The sequence below is a fragment of the Podarcis tiliguerta genome, assembly GCF_965153285.1.
Source record: "Podarcis tiliguerta genome assembly, chromosome: 4".
Classification (NCBI taxonomy): Eukaryota; Metazoa; Chordata; class Lepidosauria; order Squamata; family Lacertidae; genus Podarcis; species Podarcis tiliguerta.
Window position 1 is genome coordinate 41,204,434 of NC_139537.1, and position 26,069 is coordinate 41,230,502.

Here is a 26,069-nt window from a genome sequence, read left to right on the forward strand (position 1 = left end):
GTTGCCGATTCTATCCAGAAGAACCAATCCCTTAGTTGACACTTATTCAAGGTCATTGCAAAGCTCAGTTCTGGAAAATAATAGTAGTCAAAAACATATTGACAAGCTGCTTTCCAGAGTTGGTTATCACCCAATTCCACATAGCGCAGAGCAAGAAAACACTCAATAGGCATAGTAGCAATGTTATAAAATATTATTTAACTCACCGCAGTTAAGGCTATTGTCTTAATTGTTGGCCACTTGGATTCTGTACAAAGAAGAGTAGCTGATATCCCTGATAGTAGGGAGTATAGCTTTCCCCCCCCCCCCAAAAAAAAATTCTGCAGAGTTTTCAAAACTTTAATGGGGTTCAAATCAGAGTCCCAGATTTCAACGCCACAGAGCACTTGAGTAAGCACTTTGCTACCAAATATCTTTAGGGCAGGTTCAATCAGCTGCCGTCCCTTATTGTAACAGAATTTCATAATACACAATAGAATTACATCTCTGGACAGACTTGCTGACATTTATTTTTTTTAGCAGCCATCGATAACAGTACAGCAAGGGGGGACTGCCTGATGTTACGTATACCTTTTAGTTTGCCAATCAACCAGTCTTAGAATGAGAAATGGACCATGTACATTTGTCTTAAGGACCTCATGCATGACCACATAAGGGGACATGTCCTGCTCTACCCCTTCCCAACTACAACTTTACACCAGCGTAACTTCTCTCCAACCACAGTCATGCTAGAAGCAATGCTGAGTCTGGTTTCTTGGCCTGCAGTTGTTCAGTCACGGTCATATGTTACCTTGAAGTGGGGCTTAATATTACCAAGTTACACTACTTTAATAGGCCTATAAAAGAATGATGGATAATTTCCAGTGCTCTCCTCCATTTCAATGTTTATTGGGCATGAACTAGGTGATATAGTAGTCCTTAGTGGTCCTTAGCAAATCAACCCGATTTTAATATGCTCAGAGTGTTAACAAGGTATTGTCGCAGTTTCTGTCTGGGGCATGTAAAACATAACAATGTCGTGCTTATTGATGAAGTCCACTGATATTACGAGTAAAAACAACTACTCCTGTTTTATAGATCCCAGAGTTGCAGGAATATTTCTGGTCTTTTGACACATACTGGTTTCTTATGAGAAGAAGTAATGACTCTAGCCAGGATTTCTAAATTAATGCCTGTTTCGAAATGTAAAGTATGTTAGCTATATAACCTATAAACTAGGCACCTGAGCACCATTTGTTAAGCTTCTTTGCTTCCAGCCTTCACCTAGTTACACTTATTTACATCCTACTGCATTTAATCAGTAGGATTACTGCATGATCCTAAACATGTTTACTTGAAGCAAATCCCACCGAGTTTAGCAATACTTGCTTGGTGGCAGGTAGGCTAAATATTGCAACCTTGTGCATACATAGCTAAGGCATAGCATTTCAGCCTTTGTCCCAAAGAGTATGATACAACTAGCATGACATTTTGAAAAGGTTCTCATTCAAAATGTAGCTTTTGCTATAATCATGTGGGAAATGGGAAGAGTTCATAGTTACCATGAATTTCTGAAGACAGAGCCATCAGCAACTGCCTACAAATACAGGTCACTTCCCTAGTTTCAGGTGGGATTCAGTCATATTTCATAAAATTCAGGTTGCCCAATTAAAGTTGACTGGGAGGTCTTGAGCAACAAACACACGTCCTCAAAACAACTGACTTTTTGGTATAAGGAAAGTGATGGCAAAATGCACTAGGAAGCATGGGATAAAAATTGCTTGATCATATAACCTGGCCACAATAAAATCAGAATGAGTGTTAAATAAAAGGCATAGCCTGTAAGAAGGAGTGTTGCTCACCCACTATGCATTTTGTATATGATGGGTGGGTGGGTGCCATATAATCTTATGAGAAACATATCTCATACTTTCCATGTATTGTCTCAGTGATAATAAACAGAACTCACAACATAAAATACATTTAACTGCTAATACACAATATCAAAAGGATAAGCAACCCGACCATTTAATCATAATCACTATTATGTTGATAGGTTGCTTTATGAAATATCAACCACAGAGAGGATTATTGTTTTAGTCTGATACATGATTTTCTTTAGAAGTATAATATTGCTACAAATATATTGATGTATGGTGATATTGATCATTAAGAGACTTGATCCTAAGAACTGTGAGCAGAGCTGTGGACCCATTTCCTTCCCACTGCAGCCACTCCTTGCATTCAGCTATTCTTGAAGGTTGGGGACCCTCTTCTTCAGAATATCATTCAGTACAGTGGAGGGGAGAAAGGGAGAATTGGCAAAACTCAAGAATGTGCCCCTTGAATCAACTTAAGTGTCTTCCTCTTTAGCTAGAGCATTACTGCCGAGAACTCTATTTTATATATCTTGGTGGACTTCTAATACTAGGGTTCTTACTATCAAAAGATAAAATCCAATTATTCAAATTTATGGCTGTTCTTCTATTTGCTCACCCACCCCTCATTCAATTTCTCTGTATATAAAAATATAAACAGAAGTTGCAGCTGCCTGCCAAAGCAATTCTGCACTTGTGGCATTTCTTTTTTAAAAATCTACCAGCAAAGGAGCGCATGAGTTGGACAATAGCAACTCTAAGCAATATGCAGGGCCTGACCTCACTCAGAATTGAAATGAATCAATTTCCAGATGCTCTTCCCACACATTTTCGATACTGTGTAGCTCATTGACCCATAACACCCAAATATCCTTTGGTGAAAGGAGGCTGTGGTTCATCCAGAGGGCAGTAGCCTACCTGGCCACCATATAAAATACTTGAGGAATATCCCTCCCCCGGATATTCATCCCCCGCCCCAACTTTACAGAACAAGTGAGGAAATGATTCCTGAACATTCAAAGCAAAAGAGGCACAGTGACAATATGTAGCTATATGCTTTCCAAAAATGTGAACAACATCAGTAAACTATATATCAGTAAACTTAAAACAGTAATAGCTTTGTTTCAAATTACATAATAATTTGTCCCTGGATTTAATGTACACAACTAAATAAGGCATTCGTGGCTCCACTTTTAAAATGAATATAATACTAATCAGCTAAAGAAGTTATTGGAAACAAAACCAATTTTTCAAAAGGAGGATGGGACGGGGGGCATTCCTCTCCTTTTACTTCCTCTCCATCCTACAAGTTTCCTGGGTTGGTAGACCTGACTTTAGACAAAGCTCTGTTCAACCTTGGGAGATTTCAGGAAGAGTGAAGGGCTGCAGGAGGCTTCTTGGATTGTGACCCTGTCAGCTCTGTCATTACTTTTCTGTTAGAGCTCAGAAGAACGGGGTTCCACACCAGAGTTTAATGTAGATTTGAAACCTGAGACCCATTATGTGCACAAGTATTTGTTACCAGACCAGCAATAATTCAAGTACAAAGTGTGTGCGTGCGTGTTGATAGATAAACAGATAGATAGATGATAGAGATAGTGTTTCTCTCTCACTCCTCCACTTCTTTTGCCACTAAGCCATCACTGAGGAACATGTCAGGCTCAGGAGATGAATAGATTCACTCCTTGAGCAAACGGGAAGGGCAAGCTCGATCCCATCCCTTTTGATCCCTATAGTTGAGTTTGGACTAAGCTAATGGAGAGCAAGCAGCAGGACATGTGCTTAATACCCTCAATTTGTGGAGCTTGAGAAAGGATGCCTCTCTGGTGCCAGATCAGCACTCAATGCATAAATTGTTCATCTGCAATGCATTAATTCCAATGGGATGCACATTTATATGAATGTGCATTCTGGTGTGATAAATTATTAGCCCGCTTGTGCCAGCAATGGAGAACTTTCATTTCAGCCACCTCACCACCTTAGACTACTAAACATGAATTTCTCAACAAGGGGAGGTAAAGAAGGAGGAGGAGGAGGAGGAGGAGGAGGAATGGGATTTAATAAAATGAACATTGTAGTCCTCACCCCACCTCCAAATACCAAATTTGCATTGAAAATCAGATCTCATATTAGTCATAACAGATTTCTGTGGGAGCTACTTTACAACCTGCTCTATATACACACAGCATACATAACTTGATAAACTAAAGATTTAGCGCTTATATGGAGCCAAAATAGATTATGCATTCTTAAAATAGATTATGAATTGTTTTTGGCAGAGTTCTGTTAAAGTATAAATGCATTTTTTTAGCAACCCCCCCCCAAACCATTAAAGCAAGGAGCTGAACATCTGAATTTTATGGATTGCCCTTTGTGACATTTAAACCTTTTTTTCACAAAGTTGTCAGCCATAAAATGCAACAATGAATCAGTTTTCATGTGCAGTATAAAAATAAACTTGAACAACTTTTGCACATGTTGTTGCAAGAGAACTAAATTATATAATAAGTGAAAATATAAACCCAGTACTAATAAAGTATGGGTTGTGAATGACTAAAACAGATGAGATTCTTAACACTGAGATGTTTTACCCTTTTCCCAAACTATTATCTCAAATATGTATATTCTCCAATATCAAGCAAATGAGCTAAGCCAGCTCCTGCTCTTCTATTCAGTGCTATGAAGTGGACATCTCCACACCCTCTACCTTCTCTAACTCTAAAAAAGATATGGATTCTGGCATTATTTATAGGATGAGAACTAATAATCTCTGGTAAAGCAGAACCTCAACATCTGGAAAGGTGAAATCTATCAATATTAGAAAACTGAGGCAACAGTGCATGTCAAAGATGGAAATATCACACATTCAATGCTCCAGTGGTCCAAACGAGAGAGCTTCTAAAAAATGCAATAATCTCAATATTAATTTATGTTTTAGTTAGTTGAAAATAATTTGTGTCTGAAATGCAATGAAAATTTCACTATTGCGATTTAGCCAATTGTTAAGCAGATATTGGAGGCTTACTCAACAGGATGCAGGAATGTTGAAATTAAGGCCTCATTTTATTGCCTATCATTAAATTATTCTAATCCAGCAAAATTAGCTTTTTTAATTTGAGATTTAACTCAGTCACTAATTAAACCAATGGGAGAGCTAAAAAGCTGATTTCTCCACATACTGACAATATGTTTACAAGTATAATCAATTGGATACCATAGGCCTGCACTGAGTAGTAGTGTGCTTCTAAGCCCAACTCAAGGTGTTTCCCTGTAACACAAAGCCCTAAACAACTCCAGCCTCATATATTTGCAGGGGTTTCCATCCTATATAGACTGGTCAGGTGTTGGATCTGCAGAGGAGGCTCTGCTGGGATTTCCGTCGCCATGTGAAATTTGTCAGGCAGTGCTGTGTAAGAGAGCGGTTTCTGTTTAACATCAGGCCAAGGTGCACAAAGGTGGAAACTGTTTAATTGTACTGAGCTATATGCAGCCTCTCCTGGGACTGCATGGTGGAAGGTGAGCTGTAAGTGCCTGTGAATGAACAAATAGGGACTGCATGATTCCTTGTGTTACGGCCAGGCAATGCATGGCTCCTCACGAAAACACCACTTTTGGTGGCATTGCTCTAGCACACATACTGCTTCAGTTCATATGTAATGATGCTGGTTCAGCAAGTCGTGGTTTAGAAGCCTGGGCAAACCCAACTGCCATCACATGATGGAAATGGTCCTATTCTAAGCCTCTGTGGTGCACCTGCTTGGGAGCTGGTGCCGTAAATGGGCATTTTTCTTGACTCGCCCCTTCTGTCCTGAGTGGCATGAGTGATGTGGAGTGGCTGTGCCACTCCTTCAAGACCTGCCACATACCAGTGTATGTAAGATTTCAGTCTTACATACACTTTAAAAAAATGATAAAGGGAACCATCTGTTAACTAAAATTCACACAAGACCAAGTTTGTCTTCATATTAGCAGATATTTACTAAAAAAAGAACCCTAAGTCCTCAATTCACTGGCTTGGTGGGGCATTAAGATTGAGGTGAGGTGTATGTTGGCAGAGAAGAGCTTCACTGATGGAGGGGCACATCTACTACAGAGGTGTCGGCTACACCTGTGGTTGTTTCACTGCTTGTTGACAGAATTAGGCTCGGGGGGGGGGGCAGCTGTGAGATATGGGTGGTCTGGGATGCAAAGTCCCTTCATTCATTGGGTAGGTTCCAGGACTGGACTCCCTTGCTTCACCAGCCAAGAATTGGTGGAACTAGGGTTGCCATATTTCAAAAGGTGAAAATCCAGACACAAAAGTTGTTGAGGTTTTTTTCCAGTACTATACCTATGTACCTGGGAGAAAACACAATTGAATTCAGTTAGGCTGAATAGAGCTGTATTGGCTGCATGATAAAAGATTTGGCTTGCTATTCATCTGCTGACAGATGTATTGATTTGAGCTACTATAAGAGAATATAAGACAGAATTATTCCATAGTCAGATACTGTGAGAGAAAGTGATTTCCCTATAACTTTATTTTTAGACTGTCCCAATTAAAGAATCACAGTGTTCATGTTGTTTGTATAATTAATATGAATAAACACTATGCTTACTCTTAATCTCTAATTATGATAAACTACACATTTTCATTTAAGTCAAGCCTCTGCTTGCACTAAAGCTGTCTAAATCTCTCCTGAGTTTTGAAGATAACTTTGGAAATTGAGGGAATTAGCAGATAGGGTCCCACTGAGAGAACTGTTCACAGGAAAGGGAATAAAAGACGGATAGGTGACTCTAAAGTACTCGATAATGAAAGCTGGGAGGAAGAAAAACTGCTGTGATTGAAAATAAGTAAGATCAGTTTGTGGAAATTGTGTGCAAACATTAAAGCACAAATTAAAGAACAAAATGTAGGACAGATCCTGTTCAACAACAGAGGGCTCTTGTTCCATATTCTGAGATTCACACTGGGGAAAAGTTGCAGAAACTACATTAATTTCACACACGTGTATGACGAATAAATACAATTTCCTCTTTAGTTCTAAAGGGTTTTACTTCTTCCACTATACCTCAGACAATACCAGTACATAAGACCAATGAAACTTATGACAATCAATTGATTGTGACAACCACATTTAGATAAGCAACAGAGCCAATACAGAGAGGGATAGGCTTTCCTTTGATGTGCTGGCTGCTTGTCTTTGACGAAGGATATATAACTGTTCACATTTTAAGCTATTCAGATATTATAATTTGGGTCCTAATAATTTTCAATTATTATTAGTTCAAAATAAGTTCTAAATTGTTTAAAGTTTATTTTTGTTGAGGAAACTATACAATGCCAGAGTATTTCTCAGTTTTATTACCTACAGCCAGTAGGGTTAACTGGAATACTCAAACTGAAGCACTCAAAGTTGAACAAATAATGTAGGAAACAGTTTAGCCAAAGGACTGACACTTGCTAAAAATCTACAGCTGAAACTACCCTATCTAGTTTCTGTGAAGAAGGGTCGGTAAGAAGAAGACTGTATAGTGGACCTAAATTCAATAAACATATTTATTGATAGATTTTCATGTTTAGAGAATCCTCCCACAGTAATTTCTCCTTTTACTCTTGGCACCATCTTTACTCAGAGAAATTAAGCAGAAACTTTGTAGCTCCACTTCCCAATTCTCAAGCAAAATGGTGAGCCAAGGAAATAGTGCTTATCAAACTCTGATCAATTTCCCTACTACTTTCACCACTTAGGTTAAACTCTCTCCCACCCATTCACACTTTATAAGATTAGTCAGGCACAACTGATAATCTGTGCAAACTCTGTTTCCCAAATGCAATGTCACGTGACCAACTGGAAAATGATAAGATGTATAGCACCAATTCTGCTTAACCCCAATAGAGGTTCTTGGCAATTTCTTTCCAAAATAGTTTCATTCTGTTGTGCTTGGTCCTCTTAAATTGAACTCACAAAGGGGAAAAGACCATCATAAATTCCCTTACCCAACCATGGCAGTTATTAACTCTGCACTGGAAGAATATATTAAATGCTAGAGACAATTTTTGTGCAAAATGAAGATAAGGAAATATATGCCCTCTATTAAATGGCATAACCCTTTCTTCAATTTTCAAACTGCAAAGTAAGAAAAAAGGGGGGAAGAGTTCTGTCCCACTTGGTGCACCCAATAAAGCTATGCATCTAATCTCAATGCTGAAAAAATAAGAACAGGAAATTGTCTAAGATTATCATTATAATCAAACTATACTGAAGAATCGTTTGATATCAAACAGTACTAAACACCGAAACTTTTAAAACTTGGAACATTTGACATTATCTTATTTTAGAAGGCTTACAGTGCTAATAAACTCAAATATATACTTCTGCAATTACCCTCTGTAGTTCCAAATCTATATTTGCAGAAATTTAATTAGGAAGAAACTCCAGTATCCATTTTTACAATAATAAAAATGTCACCAAGGCCAACTTTCAGCTAGATAATATGAAAGATGTGCAGGCACAGACTACTAAGTAATCAAACTTAACAACAGAATCCTGATAACGATTAATATGCCTGACTCACTTTGAGCTGGATAATCAGATGAACAGGGTGCAAGCAACTGAGCAGTGACCAAATATGGGGGAGCTCATGTGCATTCAGACATCCATATTTCTAAAGCAACTACTAAATGAAAAACTACGTCTTGAAGTAGTTTCAGTTAGCAAAATGTGTGATTTCTGAAAATGCCAACAGCTTTATCATCAAATGCTTATTCACAAGTTTCCTCATTGCTTTTTATTGTTTTAATTAACAAGAATGGTTGGGGACTGCAGGCAGGTTAAGACTTGTATGCTTCAAAGAAACATAGGGTGTAATACTTACTGTATCTATGCTCTATTCTCATAGACTGCATTCAAACATCATAGTAAACCTGGAGTAGCCAACTTGATGTCCTCCACATGTTGTTGGACTATAATTAAGATCATCCTTGACCATTAGCTATACTGATTGAGGTTAATGGGAGTTGAGTCCAACAACACCTGGAGGGAACCAGTTTTGCAATCCCTGAAGTAAACTATAGCTTATGCAAACAAGCCACCCCAAATGCCAGCTTTGTACACATCCCAGTCCCTTCCACTACATTTTCAAATGGCTTGTTTGTTTTGTTTTGGGGAAAAAACATAGTTTACTTCAACCATAGTTTCTTGGTTTGGACATGAAAAACTGCGGTCAAGCAAAAAAAAAAAAAAATCTTCTTGTAGCTGCATTGGAATAAGAGAGGAAAATGAGACTCCAAGCTTTACTGCAGCTTGTCAGACTGAACTGGGGTCTAGCAAGTCATATGAACTGGGCTGTTGTATCATCACATCGAATCCCTGTCAATATGTGTTGGACATCCTGTGTGGCTGATACAGGTCATGTCTTGGACTCAGTATAAAAGCATCCCCAAGGGCACTGACTTAATTTCCTTCTGAAGATGTTTTATATATAGTCACTATCTCTCTGGGCTGTCAGGGGCTGCATATCAGTGGTGGATGGGGCCTGGAATAAACAGTTCTGCTGCTTTTTCACCATTCTTATCTCAGTGTAAAATTTCCTACAGGATTTGAATGATTTTCTCTAAAATTAAGTATACAGAGGATTAATTAAAAAGAAAAAGTCAGAAAAATAAGGAAGAAATGAACAGGAGGAAGCAATTCTAATGGGATGGAATAATAGAGAAGTTCAGTAGCAGCTGGAGGACCCATAAAATTAGATCAGAGCCACATGTTGATCCTGGGTTGCAGGTTGCTCACCTATAACTTATATAGAAGAAAGGTAAAGGGAGGTTTAATTTGCTCCTTGATACTGGTCGCCCCAGTGTGGTAAAATGAAGGGAACTGGCAAATATATCTTGCATTTTTCTAACTCCTATGCTGATTGTTGCTGTTTTATGGGGGGTTTTTAAACACCATTTTAATTATTCAGTGTATTTGTGGGGGCTTAATGTTGTGCACCACTTTCTTTTTAATTGGAGATAATTATAGAAAATTTACAGTTAAATTAAAAAATGTTCTAAAGGACACAGATTAACATCTCACCCACATAAAGCCAAAATATGATAGCAGACTGCTTCCAAAGTATTCAGAGTTGGTAATGGGGGTGGGGTGGAGGTGAACTAATATTTGTGTTTTATTTATTGAAGTTTTTAAAATTTAAACCTGAGTAATAAGTTACTGAAATTTTAATGAGCCTGTCATTACCTATGGCACTAATCCTACGTAAACTAATGATAAATTTCAAAGCACTTATCTAGCAGCATGAGCAGCATTAATCCATGGGGTGATTTTGATAAAGTACAGTTCAACAACAGAGCTAAAAATGGCTAATTAAAAAGTTGTTTAGAGAAGTACTTATTGTAAATGTGAGCAAACTGCATAATAGTAACATGGATGCCTAGTGAACTCTGCTGCTAGCGGCCTTGAATCGCCAAAAGAAAATCTCCAAATGAAATACAAGCATTATTAAATTAACTTAGTATATCAGAACTGTTTGGTTTTTACATGGAACCACCTTCTTTTTAAATGCAACAATTTTTATTTTTTTTTGGGGGGGGGGAATGCATGATTCCAGATCAAGAAAATTAGGAAGTTGTTTCAATGGCTCTACTCTTAATATGGCTAACACTTTCCTAACTGGAGGCATGGTAACTGAATTTCAGGAATTTACATTTCAGCATTTATGATTCCCAGTTGTGTGAAGGCATTGCCTCTTATCTCCACACTGATGCTTTCTAAATGGAGGGGGGGTCACGTGTTTCTGGATTCCACGTCATACCTGAAAGTTCATGAGATTTAGGGTAAAGCCCCTATCTAATGAGAATTATAGATTTTCAGCTCTGAATCACCACAATAATTTTAAGAGGGCTGCTGTCTTGGCAAAGCTCACCCACCTGCCTTAGCAAGTATAGTCACAGTGATCCCTTCGATTAGAGGAAGTCTAAAGCACAATTTGCAGCCAGCATTGACCAATCTATAAAATACATTTTTGTCATATTTGGCATTTCCCATCTGAAATATTCCTTTCAATTTCTTTCATGGTAAGAGTGCAATAACATGGAAAATACTTTCAACCTATTGTCAAAAAACAACTACTACATTTTCAGAACTTACAAATTAGAAATATTCCCTGTCACTCATTCACCAGAAAGTAACTTCCATCAAGCACATATTTCTGGATATTTGGCCTCTGCCAGCTGCCTGGCTGAGTTAACATTTTTGTGATGAGCCAGGGTCGCTGGTATATTGTGGTTTACCGTGAACAAGCAACATGTTTACACATGCATCCTGATGACTTCTGCTTTGTTCTTCCCTTCACATGGACAGGAGAAACGTATCAGGAAACCACAACGTATGACTTCTGAAACCAGGGTCCTAATTTGCTGCTCCAAAACGTCAGGATTTGTAAACCACAAAAACTCATAGTTTAGAGCTTGCTTAGGGGGAAACAAACCAGGCTTCTAGGGGTGTAGATATTCAAGCAAGCCATGCTTAATTGCAGCTTCATGATTTGTTTCTCCCACTTACTCCAGGGGAAGAAGCAAAGCAGAAGCAACCTGAGCTGCCGTTCATCAAGGTAAGCCACCATTAGCCAGCCAACTTTGTTTTGAGGGAGAAAGGCAGGGTAAAATTAATGCTAAATAAAACCAAACAAATTAATCGAAGCACATGTCAATGCACGCCATCATTTAAATGACAGAGAAGGAAGTACTCACCATGTATAATCAGAACATACTCTGCGCTGTTTAGGCCAATAGAGTTTGCTGCTTCACATCGATATGTACCATTGTCCGTTCTATTTAGGGAATTAATGTTTAGCTCCCTACCATTGACAACCATCCTTTCTGGATCTGGTAAATCTCCACCATCCTTTGTCCATAATACTGGATCTGGCCTATTAAAAACAAATAGATGAAACAATTATTTTCAAATTCCTTTAAAAATAAATGTGCATCATATCAAACCAACATGGGTTTCTCATGCAGCAAACCTTAAGAACTATAAAAATAATTAAGTAATTCATACAGACAGAGCTGAACAACACCATTCACAATTAAATATTATCTTTAAATTAGATAAAATATTGGTTGGTGGTAAGGTCAATTATTTATAATTGGCTTTCCAAATGCCTTAGAACTATAGAAATATTCATAATTAAAAAATGTTGTCTCTTTTAAACTATATCTCAGGATACTTTCCTATTGATAAATTCTGCCTAGTGACATTTACTTGATTTGTTCCTGTCTGTTATATGATTTACAGGCTATTCTTTCAGAATTAAGCCTACAGTATATATTCAGAGACCCACATTCAAGTGCCTCCTCTTGCAAAAGCTTTTTTAGTGGGGGCTCCCTTCTTATGGAACACGCAGACTCAGCAATGGCACTCCCATTGCCTCCTTCTCAGTACCAGGCTTTTGAATGTTCTTTAGCATTTTTATTGCTATTCCTCTTGGTATCTTGTTAGTCAGATTAATTTTAATGGTGATTGTGTTTATGGCACTATGGTTATTGTTTTTAATTGATTAAGCTCTTTGTGTTATGGTCTTTTTTATTTTTTATATTTAACTGATTGTTATAGAAGTGTAAAGGTTGCTTTTATTGCCACCTTAAGGTTTTGGTGTAAGGCGATGAATAAGGAAGAAATAATAACAATGATCATATCTTAATAGCAACTAGTCTCATATTAAGCATGCATACACAGCCACAATATCATGCATAAAATGTGGTATTGCACCAGTATATTTGAAGGAGCGTCTCCATCCCCATCGTTCTGCCCGGACACTGAGGTCCAGCTCCGAGGGCCTTCTGGCGGTTCCCTCACTGCGAGAGGCCAAGTTACAGGGAACCAGGCAGAGGGCCTTCTCGTTAGTGGCGCCCGCCCTGTGGAACACCCTCCCATCATATGTCAAAGCGATAAACAACTACCTGACATTCAGAAGACATCTGAAGGCAGCCCTGTTCAGGGAAGTTTTTAATATGTGACATTTTAGTGTATTTTTCATCTTTGTTGGAAGCCGCCCAGAGTGGCTGGGGAAACCCAGCCAAATGGGCGGGGTACAAATAAATTATTATTATTATTATTATTATTATTATTATTATTATTATTATTATATGGAACAGTACCTAAACCCATCATGCCAGCATGATGGGAACAAAGTTATATAGGCGCACATAACAGTTGCACTACTTTAGGCTGAAAACAATAAGCCTTTACAAGGCAACACTTCAAGGCTCTAATTCATTAGTGGAGTGTGTAGGAAGATCATCACAGGCTGCTAAAAGGCACAGATAAAGCAAAACTACAGAAAAGGTTAGTACCAGGTTCTTATAATAGTCATTAAGGAAAATAAAAAATACGTGGGTGTAGCAATGGATGTGCTATAAAATCAGAGGAACTGGGACAGACAGGTAGAATTGTGGAAGAGAATTAATCTATAAAGGCTTGGTAACAATAAAGGTATTCTGTAACGGGAACTATGGAGAAGCAAAAAGTCTGTAAAGAGGAATCTGAGAGGACTACGAGAAAATATTTTTCACACGTAGTTATAAATTATGTGGTAGCCTATAAATTATGAAAAATTATAGCGTTTCTATTTTATGTCACTCTGTCCAAAACCTCAGGGTAAAAGAAAATATTAATATAATATATATATTTCCTAATAAATAACAGAAAGTCTAGCAATAATATACAATATTATAACGCAGCAAGCAGAAACCCAAATGTTAACACACAAATCTGTATACATACATTCTGATTCTGGTTTTCCTATGTATGAAACTCTAGCAATAGCATATATGTTTTAGTGGGGCAGGTTACAATACAAAAAAATGAAGAAAGCTTACATTTTAGCAAGGAAAAAAACAGTGACACCTCCAGCTATACATTAGCATGGGACCTCTATACACCTGCCCCCAACCAGCCAGTTTTAGTCTAACCAGTTCTCACTGTAAACCTAAGGAATGGCTTATTACCCTATTTATTTGAGTTAAATGTGCCATCAAATCTAATGCACACCTCAGTTTTCATAACCTTGAAACAAAAAACAAAAAAAGGATTTGCTGGCAAGTGGAAATGTGCCATCGAATCTAATGTGCACCTTAATTTTCGCAATGTAATTTGGCCAAAAAGGTGAGCATTAGATCCAAATAAATATGGTAGATCCCTGAGGAAGAAAGAACTGGACACATAGTACTAAACACATTGTAAAATACCAAGGGAAAGCCAGCCACTTACTACCACCCGCTTTTGTGTGTTAATGAAGTGTCTTCAAGGACCAGCCCTTTGGTGTACATCTTCTAGCCTCTGACCACACAAGTCTCTAACTGCTTTCACCTGCCAACACTCTCCAAAGTTTGACACTTTGACATAGGAATTCCCTTCTGGCATTTCTTACAGATATTTATAGCACAAACATAACATGCCTATTCAGAACTGATCACTGTTTGGTTCAGCGATACTTATTCATACATAAGGGTGTTTAGGATCACAGTCTTAAGAAAGAAATATGGACATAAAGGCAACAATTTTCCGTTAGCCCTTCCAAAAATTCAACACTTCTCTTTTTTGCATGTTCATAATTCCTTCCTGCTATTTTAATGGTAGAGTTTTGATGTTTTCATGATTTTTTTTTATGTGCCCATAGTAAGCTTTGTGGGCTGTTTTGGGTTGAGAAATAGATCAGAATTCGTAAATAAATAATCTCGAACACTGAGCAGTACTTCCATATCATATGATATTATGCAATAATCTAACATGCTTAAAAGTTGCAATTTACAGAGTCAGCACCTTTAGTTTATTGATAATATATCCGAATACTGACCCTAGTGACTGTTTCTAAAAATAGAAGCTATGTGGGAAAGGTATATTTAATATCACCTGACTGAGATAATCCATGTTTAAATAATATATTTTTGATTCAAAAAAATATTATGCAATTACTTTCACTTGTATTATACACAACAACAGAGCCAGAAGATGAAATATTTGTTGAAAAATAAACATAGATTTGACATAGTAATAAATACATTCCAAATACAACATAGTGTTTCTAGTTGCAAAAACAGTGTTTCCTCGGTAAAAATAAATGTTTGTTATTTAACTTTATTAACTATGTGCTGAGTCCGACTATTCAGTCCTCTGACTTACATCTGATACCAAAGCTAGAAGTTAAAGAGAATCTCTTATGCAGCAAACAGATGAGCTTGGAAGCCAGTTTTGCACATGTAATCTAGCAGAAAACATTTGTGATCAAACAGTCCATGTTGTTTATGTTAAAATGCTGGCAGAGCTAATATCTCTTTAAGGGGTAGAATGAGGCAGCTTGCTGAAAAGAGGTGTTCTTTTAAAACTAAGGTATTCTTAGATTTATAATTTCTCTCCCTCTTGTTCCTCACAAATGCATAAGGCATGCATCACTCAGTTGATCTACTCATGTTTCTCACAAGCTTTTAAGAATCAAATACTTTTGGAAAAAGGTAGGCTAAGTTATTGAATACTGTATGTATTATATTACATGTGTTGTAAGCAATGTTGGATATTGGAAAATCAGATTATCTTAAAGTATTGTTAAGCAATTTCTTGTAATATTTTAATCTCTCTGTTTCTATACCTGCAAAGGTGCAGGGAGCGTGGCACCACTGCAATGAAGCAGATTGTGGCAATTCAGGATATTGCAGCTACACCAGAGCATCTCCTGCATGCAAGCCATGTACAAGGCAAATAATGGTGGAAAGGGAATGCTGAGAAGACAGGACAGATACCTAGTGACCTGTAAGCATGATCCCTCTTTGTTCAGGAGGCAGGAGGGTGAGCAGCAGAGAATGAGTGGGTGGTGTTAAAACAGAATTTGGGGTGAAGTAAAGAATAGAGTGGGACAAGATCAAAGCATAAATTGGTTGTAAGCACTGCAACTACCTCTTGACCCCAAACCACTTATATCAGACATGATTGGAATTGAACACGCTAATAATGGTCATAATCCAACAAATCATGCAGCTTGTTCTGTGTGCTCACTGTGCTTTCAATACATTCTCTGAATAGTACCTCTCCCCCATCTTCAACGAGTTGAATGGCAAACTCTTTTGAAACTAAGGTTGATCTCAACAGCCGTTTGTTTCATGGTATTGAGGGGTCTTTTGTTGAAAGAGCAGCTTGTTGGATAACGATAATAACAGTGATAATAAAATGAGACAGCATGAAAAAAAACAACAACAATTAAATACATGCTTAAATAAAATAAGACCATGCCTTCAGGATTCCCGGAGGAAAGAACACGAAATTAAAAGAGAGAGAGAAAGATCTAAAGCTGTATTTTACCACTGCAGTTTAAAAGGGAAGGCAAGATATCATTATAAAACCATCATTATAAAACCTTCCAAGAGATTTTATTGTCTGCCTTTGGGAGAATAGAAGGAAAAGAGAAGCAGAAAGCTTTCTGTTTCCTCTCCTATCTCCACTTACTATCTTCGAAAGAAAGACAAGCGGATTTCTCTTCTGTGACTCATAGAGTACCGGTAAATGTAGTTATAGATGCTGCACACTATGTTGTCAAGCATAAAGCTGAACATCATCTTCACAAATATAGGAATATGTAGAACTATTCTGATTTGCAGTAACAATCTGGGTTTCATTATTATTACTATTTTAAAATGGTGTGTTTATAATAAGGAGAATGTAAGTTGAGAAGTTAATGTGCTTAACAAACAGCCATTGTGCACATTCACCAGGCCTCATGGAGAAGCATGTGCACACAATCCTTCCAGGAAGAGGAAATTGTGCACATTTCCCAGTCCATATATATAAACAGGCCTTGAATAAATCCACATTCCCTAAAACTCAATAGTGCATCTGTAACAACAAAACCGCTCCCATATTGGTTTTTACAGCCACAGCAGGCACTGTAACTCTCCAATGGTTTGACTTTACCAAAGATACTGCACTTTTCCATTGTCTCTCAACACAAATTGATGTCAACTAATCAGGATCATCTTACGTTTGCACTTGTGTTGCTGCTTCTAGAACAGATGGGTAAGGCTGCAGACCTATCCACTCTTAAATGGAAGTAACCCTTGTTGAACATAGCTAGACTTACTTCTGAGTAAGCATGCATACAATAACAATGCAGCTGCTGTTCTAAACTGCCATCAGTTGCTGAATATAATATAATATAATATAATATAATATAATTAATATAATATAATTAATATAAACTTTATGTCAGTACTTTAACAATAGATGCTTTGATAAATTTGCATGCTAAGGTCAAATGGAACCTGGCATCAGGACCAAAACAATACTTTAAAAACTGAACTGTGCATACTTTTGTTGCTACAGTATATGTGGTTGCAAAATTTAAATGATGCTGATTGCTTATAAATAATGTAACCAGGATTGGGGTGCATAAAAAGGAAACTATAAAGGTGAAAAATTTCAAGAGACCCTTGAGGCAAAAAATGGGAGAACATCCAGCAATACAAATGTCATTGCAATAGCATGACATTGTAAATCTCTCTCTCTCTCTCTCTCTCTCTCTCTCACACACACACACACACACACACACACATTTTCCATTTGAGAAATAACGTAGTTGTAAATCCTTTAAACTAAGTTTTAAATCCCCTATAAAAGTTTAAATCCTATTTCACCGTAGGGAATGTATGCCATGCAAGAATGGGTTAAGTAGGGTTGCCATTATAAATTAGCTCAAGGAAAAAGCACTAAATATACAGTATAGGGGACAATTTTATCCAAGCGCAGAAGCTGAGGAAAGGTGGATAAGATTGCTATAGGCCAGGGCATTCTTTCCTATTCTTCAAGGATTCTCTTTCACATGGCTTTGCTACTAACCATAAATGCTAACTAAGTGCCTATTAAGGGAGCAGATTGCTTTAGCCATTTGGATGGCCATCTCACAGCCTGCTCCAAAGGATGTGGTGGCCATGAAACTGGTTTGCCTATTCCAAGGGTGGGCTGTGGGCCCACTGGCTCAAAAGAAGCAGCCTGCAGTTTGGCCAGGAGGGGGAAAAAAGGCAATTTCATTTAAAAAGACTGAATGGATCAGGCCATGGTCCATTTAGCCCAGCCTCTCATTCCCACAGTGGCCAACCAGATGACTTGTAAAGTTCATAAGCAGAGCTCCGATGTAATAGCCCTCCCCAATAGCCCTAGGGGAGGCAGAATACAATTCCAAATACAATCCCTAGCATTTCCCATTAAAATGGTGTCTGGTAAGAAGACTGGGACAGATCTCTGCTCAGGAATGTAAAGTGGGTAGTAGTGTTCTATTCAGGACCGATTGACTCGGCATAAGACACCTTTAGATGTCTAATATATATTCAGTATGTGCTGCTGCTTTCAGAGGGCAGGGGGCCAAAGCTCAGTGCTTTAGTTCAATTCCTGGTATCTCCAGTTAAGAGAGTTAAATAAGGGGTGAAGGCAAATACATCTGCTTGAGACCTTGGAGAGCAGAAAATACTCAAGAAGTCGGGCATTCATCTGACCTTGAATAAGGTAGCTTCCTATGTACTTATGACATGGATGTTCCTGTGAATCTGGTAGTGTGCTGTTTGCTTATTTCTGTTCCCCTACCATATTTGCTCAACTGTCATACCTGCACAGCTCAGGCAGCAGGGGGGGAAAGGCGGGAACTGCAAGAGCAGCTGAAAGTGGCAGAATCATCTAATTGGTGGTGAAGCGAGAATCCAAGGATTTAATGATAGAATGTATTTAGAACAAAAGTGTGCAAACTGTACAACTCCTCTCTTACATCCCCAACTGCATTTCATTAGCATTAACATGGCTCTCAATTAATCTCAGTAATTTGTAACAGCTATTCTGATGCACCCACTTGAGTACTGTATTATCTTGATACTGCTGACATTTGCATGTCTTGGGGGGTGGGGGAGGAAGAGATATTTATCGTCCTTCAAATATGCTGAGCCTTTCCCATTCTTTGTTTTCCCTGTTTTAAGAAGAAACAATTTCTCACAGTTTTCTTACTACAGCTGTTTATGAATAAAGAAGGAAACAAAGGCCTTGATCCAGAAATGGGACTTATGAGCTTCTGTGTTCACAACAGGACTGCTGTCTTTCATCTGACCTATGCCTACCCCCTACTTTTCTTGACTACATTGCAAATGACTTTTGTAATGTGAGAATAATTAAAAGACACCCCTGTGCTATTTTGAATGAGGGGTGGCTACAGTTCAGATAAGGCAAGAAGCCATGACACAGCGGCAAATAACCTCTTATCACCAGCTGCCCCCCAAAACACTCTACATGCTTTAAATTGAATTATTTCCTCACTCTTACTTCTTCATGTTTAAAGCCCATATTTTTAAAGGCTGTATTTTCCTTACATAGGAATGATTCATTTATCAATATTCATTAACAAAAAGCTTCACTAATCCTCAAAGATAAATGCTAGAAACCTAAGAATAGCAGAAAAACAGCACACCAGTTGAGTCAGGAATGAGATCAAGCTGGGCTGAGTGTCAGATCAAAAGGATAAATCAGTAACATGCTGAGTTCAGGCAAGGTGGTCAACTGCTAGGAGATCTGGAAATTAGCCAGCAGTCAAGGAACCAGAGGAGCAGTACAGCCAGGAACAACATCCAAAGTTTAAAAAGCAAAATGAAAGCCAGAACAGAGCAAGATGAGAGAAAAACAAGTAGCCAGAAGCTTGCGAAGTCTGGGGCAACAACAGTCAAGGAAGATACTTTGCTACTTTGCATCTCTGTTGATGATTACTAGGTGTCTGCTTACTCAAGGCCAAAAAAAAGAAGATTTGCATCCCCCAAAAGAGGAAAGAATACACTGATTTGCATACTATATATGTACAGATGCACATTTAAATAAGGATAATTTAAATATGAATACAAAGCTAAAGACAAAGGCTCTCATGAAGAAGAAGAAGAAGAGTTTGGATTTGATATCCCGCCTTTCACTCCCTTTAAGGAGTCTCAAAGCGGCTAACATTCTCCTTTCCCTTCCTCCCCCACAACAAACACTCTGTGAGGTGAGTGGGGCTGAGAGACTTCAACGAAGTGTGACTGGCCCAAGGTCACCCAGCAGCTGCATGCGGAGGAGCGGAGACGCGAACCCGGTTCCCCAGATTACGAGACTACCGCTCTTAACCACTACACCACACTGGCTCTCATAACCAAACAATTGAGGTAGGCCCACACATAAACAATTGCCACAAACTGGGTTTACAGTACTTCCCCTCCCCCAGCCACCAGTGTTTGTTCACTTGAGTTCATTTCTTTCTCCCTACCTCCCGTACGAACATATACACAACATTCATCCATCCCCTCTGTCTGTCTGTCTGTCTGTCTGTCTGTCTGTCTGTCTCTCTCTTCCTGCCCCCCCGCCGGCTCACTTTCTTGTGGCCTGAATGGTGGACAAGATGTTGGAAGATGGAAATGGGAGGACTTCCTCCTTCAAGAAGTATTAACCATTTTTCTGCTTCAAAATTATTTTCTTCCTTTCCTTGATGATCTAGAAACTGTTGGAAGTTCCGTGCAGTACTTGTTACATTTGTAGTTTAGAAAGGAAAAGGTAAGAGAGGAAGAAAACACTCTAACATCCAGACTGGAATCTGGACAGAACCTTAAAATGATGGGCCATCTGGGACAAAAGAGGACTCCTAGCCAACTGATGGAGTGGTGCTGCCCTTTTCTGTGAATGCAAAAACACACTAACTAAAAGGGAATGGGAGGTGGCAGAAAAGCTAATACATGGGGAAAAGGCATGGGGGCTCAACCTTCTTCTGGGACCTGGATGCCGCAAGCAAGAAATAACCAGCAATCTATAATCTGGAGTACTTCTAAGATGCTATGCATCACCTAAAGAAAATTGTCTACCTCATACAAAACATAAAGGGAACAGATAAGCTTACAGGAAGTTTCTTTTTTTGTGGGGCAGGGGGAGACAGAGACTTTACATATCAAGAGAACGCCAAAAATGCTTGGTCAAATAACTGTTTGAATCACCCTCACTAAGCTGATCTTGACTGCTAGTAGAAGATGCAAATCTGAATCATTCTGCTTCCCCACATTTCACCATTTTTTAAAAAAACTGAAAACTTTGATATTCCTACCATCTCATATATATTATGTTGCAATACAATCACTATATGTTGAAGCAATGTTATCAGTTAAACAGCTATCAGAGTCATGGAGCCTCTGCAATAAACAAATATTCTGTTTGTACCTCCAATAAATTATTTGATGCAGTAGACTGAGAACTAGAAGTGCAATAAAACCAGCTCAGAACCCTTCAGCCACAACTTTATTTTTGTAGCTCTCTGTTCCAAAACATTCCATTTTGCTTATTTCTTACTTTTTCTTCTTCTTTTTGCAGCTACCTCTACTCAGATATCATTCTGAGTATACATTTACATATTTCTTTAAGAGTCTTGCACCCTTTCCAGAACTGAAAGGCTGTAATTATTTTTCATCATTGGAATTAAATTGTGGGAGATTTCAGAAACAAAGAATAATGATAAAGTTATTAGGAGCTAAAAGCAATTGGTTTAATAGCTTTTAGCTCTTAATAAGCTTGTTACATTTAACACATTTTCATGCTAATAGTTGCTGTTCAGTTACCACAGCTGTTTCCTACGTGTTGTCATGATTTTTCTTGCCTACTCATGTCATGAGATTCTGTCGTCTTCTTTGCCCATTCCCAAAGAAAGCTTTGCTGAGAACCGAGTAGCTGCGAAGAATAGCATCTGGCATTACTAACAGAAACAGGAGGTATTACAATAAGCAGGGCTGCTAGTAAATGAAAAGTAACAGGCATCTCAACTCGTATATAATTCCAGGATTTTATTTTGCTCTGTTTAACAAAAAAAAATTCCACAATGTAAAGCCACTAGAGGCAACAGATCCCAAGCCATGTAAAGAGGCAACAGAAAATAATTTAATCCCACTTGAGAAGGGGGGACGACGACGACCAATTAACGTTTTAACAGTGCAATCCTAACTATATCTATTCAGAAGTCAGTTCTAATGAATTCAGTGAGTGTGGGGACTGAAGTCTCACTCTGTTGTTCCATGGAACTCGATGAGACTACAACACTGGAAACAGAAACTGAATAGTTGTATATGTTATAAAGCTCTTCAGAATGGAATTGGTTTTATAAAGAACTGCAGTTAACTTTAATTGTTCATTATGTTTTCAACTTTAGACTACAAGCACTAATTTGTTCCTTATCCCAATACTCTTACATGCTAAAGATTAAACTTGAATGTGAGAACTCTCTTATGCATAGTTTTTGAGGATAAAATTGTTATTTGAAGGCCTGATTTAAAAAGGGCAAAATATTATCTTCTCCTAGGAAGATATAGTATAGAAAATGGAGGGCCTCATTCAATTGCTTTATTGTTGTTATTAAGTATTACTATCGCTCAAATTACTAAACACACACAAAGTAATAATACATTCATTCAAATAAAAAACTAGAAAAAAACAAAAATAATTCCTGAAACCCATTCCAGGTGTACAACAGCAGTACCGCACTTAATAAAGAAAAGTATAGATCTTTAACCTGACTCCAAGTTATCTGTTATTGCAGACAAATTTCACTTGCGCATTCTACGCATGCCCCATTAAATTCAGCAGGGCTTGCTCCTAGATAAGGGTGTACAGTATAGGATTGTAGCCTTGAGAATGGAACCTTGTTGGTAATGTAGAAAGAAGCAGTTGGAGGGGACCAACTTTAACAGCAAAAGTGTCATGTGGATCCCTTACTCTCTTTTCCTGTGTTTTTTACCCAGCCACGATCACTTCCAGTTATTGGAGTATAAAGACTTCGGCTCTGAAACTTCAGCTTCTTGAGTATAGCTGCCTTGACCCATGAAACTGCCATGTGTTTGGACAGGATTTTAATAGATCCTTGGCTCAGACTGTCTGGCATAACTTCTGGCTTTCTTTTTACTGTTGCTAATTTGGTTCATGGGTCAAAGGTTCTGTATGGCTGTCCTAGAAAATGATCTAATTTAGCATGTTTATTGTATTTGTAATTAGTAAACAAAGCTAAAAAGCTAAATATTGCCCAATATTGTATTTAGAATTGACATAATCAGTTCATTGTAACTAATAAGCTTCTTAATCATAAACTTTTCAACAGAAAAATAAAACGCTGAATTTTTTTTTTGGGGGGGGGCACATCATTGTCTACAACAGCTAGGATTTTTTTCTAAAAAAAAATGAAATCTGGAAATCTGGGGATTATGGCTCATTGGGGAAAGCATCTGTTCCTCTTGCTTCTCCCCTATGAACACCTATCACTGTCACCTTGGGCCAACTGCTGTCAGTCAAAAGTACTGCAACTTCATGTATACCACCCTGAGCTCTCCTTGGAGCAGTGGTTCTCAACTGTGGGTCCCCAGATGTTGATGGACTACAACTCCCATCATCCCTGGCCTTGCTAGCTAGGGGTGATGGGACTGATGGGAGTTGTAGTTCAACAACATCTGGGGACCCACAGGTTGGGAAAGGCTGCCTTGGAGGAAGGGCATGACATAGAAACAAAAGATACATAAAAGTGGCACAATCTCTAACAATCAGCTGAGTAATACCTCCTTACTACATGAATAGCTGTTGCTTGTTCGATGCCAATGATAGCATTTTGAAGGGAGGATATGATAATACCAAAGGCAAGCTGTGGGAAAAGGATATGACAAATGTGCTCATTTTGTTTCCCTCTTCTGAAAGGTTGAATGCTTAAAAGATCTTTGATTATATTTTCATGGTTTCTAAGTTCTAGGGTTAAATAGTGCACAGGTGACATTGCCTTATAGTCTTTGTTGGTTCTAAGATACAGACTTTTAGAACCATATTTTTGTCTTCCATAATTTCAAGGGAAAGAAAAAAAAATGCATTTCAATGATGTATCACATGTTCGTACTTAAGAGGCTGCATTTAGATTTTTCTTCCTTCACACTGTATTTTTTTCTGCACCATTTTTGGAGCAAACATTGCAGGAAAAGCAGTTGAGTCTTAAGAAAGCTCTTTACTGAACAGAGCCCATTAAGCCATCTGATCACTTTACAGACAACTCGAAGAGAAGTTCTTAGGTACTATAGTGAGAGTTTTACTGTGAAGTGTAATTTATAAATGGGCTCTAATGCTTCTCCCTGTTTCTTTCCATGACACTTTTTATGACACCAATTTTGCTGCTTTGTAGGGAAAAAGGGATTCCCAAACGGAAAATGAAAATCTAGTTGCATGACAGCAAATCTATTAACTGCAACTTGAAATTGAATATATTATTATAGTATGTGTTTACACCTTAGCTGAAACGATGCATTTTTATAAGTATAACTCTCTGTATAATGCTACATTACCAATTCCAAGCCTTAAATGTATTGTAGTATTTGTGAATAGGGATACTAAACTAACATTTATACTGTCCTTCAAAATAATTGGCTTTTTGTTACAAGGCACCTATCTGGGAAGGTTTTCCAAGTATATTCCCTCAATGGAGTCATATTCATTCTCAGGTGTGACTTTTGTAGGACTTCAGAATGTGTAATTGAACATATACCATATTGCTGATGCACAATTAGTAAAGTCAGCATTGACAACAATGGGACAAGTAGTCTCCTCAAAGCTATATAGCTTCAAAGGAAATTTCACACAGTAGGCAGCTGGAAAGATTTAAAAAAATTATGGTAGCAGTCAACAAAAAATCAGATGTTAAAACTATCTAAAATTAAAATTGAGTACAATAATATATAGAAAACTTGTCATATTTTATTTTGTCAAATCTCTGGGCATATATCCCAGTCTGCTTCATTTATTTGCATACTGCAGTACTTAAATTGATCCATGTCAGCTTTGATAGAAATCTTAGCTCAAATAGCAATTATAGTCTTTGTTTTGCATGTAATTAGGACAGCTATGGAGAATGAGTAAAAAAAAAAAAGCTCTTTACATTGTTCCTATTTACTCAGCTATGTTTCAGAAAGACATATAGAAAAATAAACTGAAAGTTCTATTTGTTAATACTTTGTTGATAGTCCAAGTAATTGAGCCAGAGTCTTTAACACAAATGATTCTTTGTAGCTTTTTAGTCTGTTTGTTCCAACCGATGTACAGCTTGTATGCATTATATGAATCTGATGTCATCAATACAAACAAATTTTACCCACAATTTTACCTCAAACCTTTGCCTGATGGTCTTGGGTATAGATGCTTGGCAAGTATTTTTGTTTTAATGTTTACTGGAATCTGTCAATCATCTGTCAATTATATCAAGAAATAAGCTTCTTCTGTTTATATTATGTCTACTAATATCTCCTACAGTTATATGAATATGGTAAATGTTTACCCTGATAAATAGTGTAATGGGAGCATGTGACCTTTGATGCCTTTGATTCACATATTCATTCAAACCTCATGGAGAAACTAAAGTTTCACTCTGTTCCCAACTTTTGGAACCTCTGCCTCTAAGCACAATCCTGTGTTGTGTTTACTCCAAATCAAGTTGCATTGTGTCCAGTAGGCATACTTCCAGGTAAATGGATTATATTCTCTGAAATATAATCCAAATTCTTGAAGAGAGAGAGCTTACATATTCTTTAAACCCCAATTCTGACTCTTATGTTTTGAAAATGAATATCAAAAGGCTTTATCTGAATTTCTTTTCCAGATATTACTACCCATCCTTTCCAAGCAGAAGTTAGCAGTGACTTCCTGGAGTCTTTCAGGATAGCCATTAAGATCTTTAGATATCTGATCTTAAGTTTATGTGCCTCATTCATATTTCACACTGCTAGAGCAAGGAAACCAAGTGCCTCGCCTTGGCAAAGAGTACTAAGGCTCACAGCATCCAATTAATTTCTTTCTCCACAAAGAAACTGGAGTAGCTTACCTGTAACTGGTCTGGGAGATGGTCCACAGTGTCACACATATGGATGACTAGGAAGTGCTTCCTGCAAGGAGGGAGGGCAGGAGCACATGCTAAGTTGCCAGCCATGCAACCCAGGAAATACTTATCAGTCATCATAGGTTCTCACCTGACTCAACCTAATGTATCATAGAAACCATCCTAGTTAATCTCTAAAATCCTAACATTATACTAGGGGGAACACTTTCTGAATGTCTGTGTAATCATGACACAGATACACTGAGACAAATTTATGTCTTGCTTGCAACTGTATTTGTTCTACAAGTTTTCATTTTA

The 26,069-nt window shown here is 37.9% G+C and overlaps 1 protein-coding gene across 5 annotated transcripts in view; it reads right to left on the reverse strand.

Moving 5' to 3' along the window:
* Positions 1-26,069, reverse strand: part of CADM2 (cell adhesion molecule 2) — a 359,857-nt gene that overhangs the window by 44,029 nt on the left and 289,759 nt on the right. For all 5 annotated transcript variants that reach the window (XM_083439260.1, XM_083439263.1, XM_083439262.1 and 2 more), the window contains one exon: positions 11,590-11,768. In XM_083439260.1, the coding sequence (XP_083295386.1) occupies positions 11,590-11,768 (179 nt within the window). The remainder of the gene's footprint in view (positions 1-11,589; positions 11,769-26,069) is intronic.